Raw genomic sequence first — 3,758 nt, forward strand, 5'->3', positions numbered from 1 at the left:
CCCACACTCACAGATAGCACCAGAGACTGACAGTAACAGAGTTAATTCCACACTTATGCACAGTACCTGAGACTGGCAGATACAGAATTAATCCCTCTCTCATATACAGTGAAAGAGACTGGCAGATGTAGAACGATCCTAAACTCATATGTAGTGCCAGAGACTGAGAGATACAGAATAAATACCATGCTCATACTCAGTACCAGAGAATGACAGATGCAGAATGAATCCCACACACACAGTATCAGAGATTGACAGATACAGATGAAATCCCGCTCTCATGCAAAGTACAAGAGACTGACCTCTACTGGACGTAGGCGAGAACTGTGAAAGAGCGGAAAACAAATTCACATGATCTGTCGTGGTTGCAGAAACAGGACAATGTGCAATGTGAAGAAAGTTTCTGTCTGTCACTTCTACTCTCGTAATTTTGCACGTTTTGTGATTGCAAAATGAAGACAATTGATTCAAAATAAAGTTTTTGTTTCACTCATTCGATAGTTGTGAATTTACCCCGTTATTTTTCACTTACATTGCGCAGTATTTCTCTCTGATTTCTCAGGACACGATTTACATTGCTCCTCTACCCCATTTAAAATCATATTTTCCAAGCAGTATGTGGCCTCCTTTATTCCCCCTAACAAAATGCACCAGCTCACAACTTTCTATATTGAAATTCAATACACATTTACACGGCCGTTCTGCAAGTATATTTTGTCGAAGTATTGGCTATAATCCCAAAATCAATTACAAGAATTTAACACAGCATTAAAACCAATGCTTGGTCTAACAAAATGTATTTGCATCTCGTCTCCATTCCCAGTTTTTCTAAATCCCACCCGTGCAATATAATGTGAAGAATGAGTTTATCTTCTGTCCCTCTCTCATCGGCAAACTTCATTGACCCGGGGTTTGGGGACATCTACTGGCCGGAAGCAGAACTGCAACAGTTCGGAACAAATTGCTGAAACCGAACAATGTGCAGTGTGAGCGTGTTTGTGATTGGTGGCAGGTTCTAAATCTGATTGGTTTCTTCAGGTATCCAATCAGAGAGTTACAGTGAATAATTATTGCGACATCACTCTCAGTGACCCAATCACAATCATTGCCTTCCCCCATCCCTCATTACCATAGGGTTGTGGGGCTGCCTATTTAATCCGAGCTCGGAGCGGATTTGGGTCATTTCTGGGTCTGAAATTGAGTTTGAAAATGCCTGAGGACAAGAAAGCAGTTCCCAAGAAGGGCGCCAAGAAAACCTTGAGTAAAGCACCAGCCAAGGGCGGCAAGAAGCGGAGAAAGTCGAGGAAGGAGAGTTACACCATCTATATCATTTGCCTGAGGAAGGAGAAAATCTCCGAAAGCTTGTGAATTTAAAATAAAATTGCTGGACTATAACTTGGTGTTGTAAAATTGTTTACAATTGTCAACCCCAGTCCATCACCGGCATCTCCACATCATCTATATCTACAAAGTGATGAAGCAGGTTCACCCCGACACCGGCATCTCCTCCAAGGCCATGGGCATCATGAACTCCTTTGTGAACGATATTTTCGAGCGCATCGCGGGTGAGGCTTCCCGCCTGGCCCATTACAACAAGCGGGCGACCATCAGCTCCCGGGAGATCCAGACCGCCGTGCGCCTGCTGCTGCCCGGGGAACTGGCCAAGCATGCTGTGTCGGAAGGGACAAAGGCGGTGACCAAGTACACCAGCTCCAAGTAAAACTCCACAATGTACTGAAAAAAAATCACAACGGCTCTTTTAAGAGCCACCCACAACCTCTCTGAAAGAGCTGCATTTCCTATATAATTGCTTAGTATCTTTTAATACCGCGATATTATTACAATCCAAAACTGATACTGTAACTGCACCGTTGAAATTTCTGACCCATAAACTGAACGCGAGTTTCTGATCCGCTACTTCCCATTCGTTTTGTTCTTGAAGCGTTACTATTCCAGCCACGAACACACCCTGAATGACCCCGGGAGCAATTCCATTATCTCTATGAATTCAATCTCAGAAATGTTTAATGTCTGAGGTGAAAATCCCCATATTAAAAGCAAACGCACCCCTTGCAGAAACACAGCGGAATAGGGGCAGAATGAGAATTCCGTCCGGGTCCCTCGTTTCATAGAAGCACTCCCTGCTCTGTGAGAAGGGAACAAACTATAACGTGTCACTTTCAGAAAGACTGAATTGAAACGTGTCACTTCACGGAATGCTGTGAATGGGGCTTTAGTCCCGTCCGGTACAGTTTGTAAGCGATAATAGAATGAGCCATAAATTAAAGCAGATTTTAAAACAGCGCCAGCGATTGGTGACGGGTAGCGCTGAATAAGACAAGATAAATTGAACGGGTTTAAAATATTGTGCTCAGGGCGACATTGATCTAAATCCGGTCCTTTACGACACTGGCGGGTTTTTTGAAATTCATAAAATTCCTGATCTGTCCGTTGAGGCCGTTAAATCCCGCCCTCATCTAATTTCCAGCTATCTGATTGGTTATTGAAATAGGCAAATGAGGTGTAATAATGCCCAACCAATCAGATGATCTTTCAGTCAATAAAAAGGGTGAATACAGCCGTCATTCTTCATTCTTTGTGAAAGTGTTTGTGAGATTGTGGAAATGTCTGGAAGAGGAAAAACCGGCGGTAAAGCTCGGGCCAAGGCCAAGTCTCGCTCATCCCGGGCCGGACTGCAGTTCCCTGTGGGTCGTGTTCACAGGCACCTGCGAAAGGGGAACTATGCTGAACGTGTGGGTGCCGGAGCCCCGGTCTATCTGGCTGCTGTGCTCGAGTATCTGACGGCTGAAATCCTCGAGCTGGCCGGCAACGCGGCCCGCGACAACAAGAAGACCCGCATCATCCCCAGACACCTGCAGCTGGCCATCCGCAACGACGAGGAGCTCAACAAGCTGCTGGGACGGGTGACCATCGCTCAGGGCGGGGTGCTGCCGAATATCCAGGCCGTGCTGCTGCCGAAGAAAACCAGCAGTGTGAGCACCAAGAGCAAGTAAACCGGTCAAGATTTAATCTGGTAACCCAAAGGCTCTTTTCAGAGCCACCCACTGTATCTATGAAAGGGCTGAAGCGAGTCAGAGCTTAATTTAATAATAAATCGCTTAGTTAGAAACTAACGATATGTTGTTGAATACAAATGATCTGTTCAATACTCGCTTCTGGACAGTAGATGTCGCCAACCTCCAATAGGTTGAAATTTACAGATTGTATAGGAAATGAGGCACAAAATAATCAGTTCATTAAACTGGGAGGGTGGAATACAGAAATTACAGGTGAGTTTGATCATCGGCAACAAGAGGCACTCTATTGTGTTGCGGCCATTATAGTAAGTGTTATTTACAGTCTCATCCTCCCAGAACACTTACTCGGTCTGACTTCCAATACCCAGATTTGTCCTCCAGAAGGTGACGGATGTGTTGATTATTGTGTCAGCGATTGCTGAATCAATGAATGAAATTTGTCTATTATTGGCTGAGTGAGGGATTTATTCTGTCCCTGTCAGTCTGTTCCTGTGTCAGTGACGAGTACCGCAGTGAATGTGACACTAAGTTTTACACTGCTTCTGATTCTAGCGCTGAGCGAAAACACTTAAGTTCTATTCGTGCGAGTTACAGTGAAACAGCCTCTGTCACAATAACTGGAGAGGAAAAATAGACAAACTTTATTTGATCCAAGTCTGGTTCATTAGAGATGAAAATATTTCCAACAGTGCCAAGCTGATACTATATCGGAAATGAAAA

General features: G+C 44.5%; 1 protein-coding gene across 1 annotated transcript; it reads left to right on the top strand.

Annotated features, from left to right (window-relative positions):
* Positions 1-2,624: 2,624 nt before the first annotated feature.
* LOC137312675 (histone H2A.J-like) lies at positions 2,625-3,014 on the top strand. Its single transcript, XM_067979191.1, has one exon. The coding sequence runs from the start codon at positions 2,625-2,627 to the stop codon at positions 3,012-3,014; it is 390 nt and encodes a 129-aa protein (XP_067835292.1).
* Positions 3,015-3,758: the final 744 nt, after the last annotated feature.

This window comes from Heptranchias perlo, unplaced genomic scaffold, assembly GCF_035084215.1.
Source record: "Heptranchias perlo isolate sHepPer1 unplaced genomic scaffold, sHepPer1.hap1 HAP1_SCAFFOLD_43, whole genome shotgun sequence".
Taxonomy (NCBI): domain Eukaryota; kingdom Metazoa; phylum Chordata; class Chondrichthyes; order Hexanchiformes; family Hexanchidae; genus Heptranchias; species Heptranchias perlo.

Excerpts from the sequence above, each read along its gene's own strand:
- LOC137312675 (XM_067979191.1), top strand. The coding sequence starts at position 2,625 with ATGTCTGGAAGAGGAAAAACCGGCGGTAAAGCTCGGGCCAAGGCCAAG.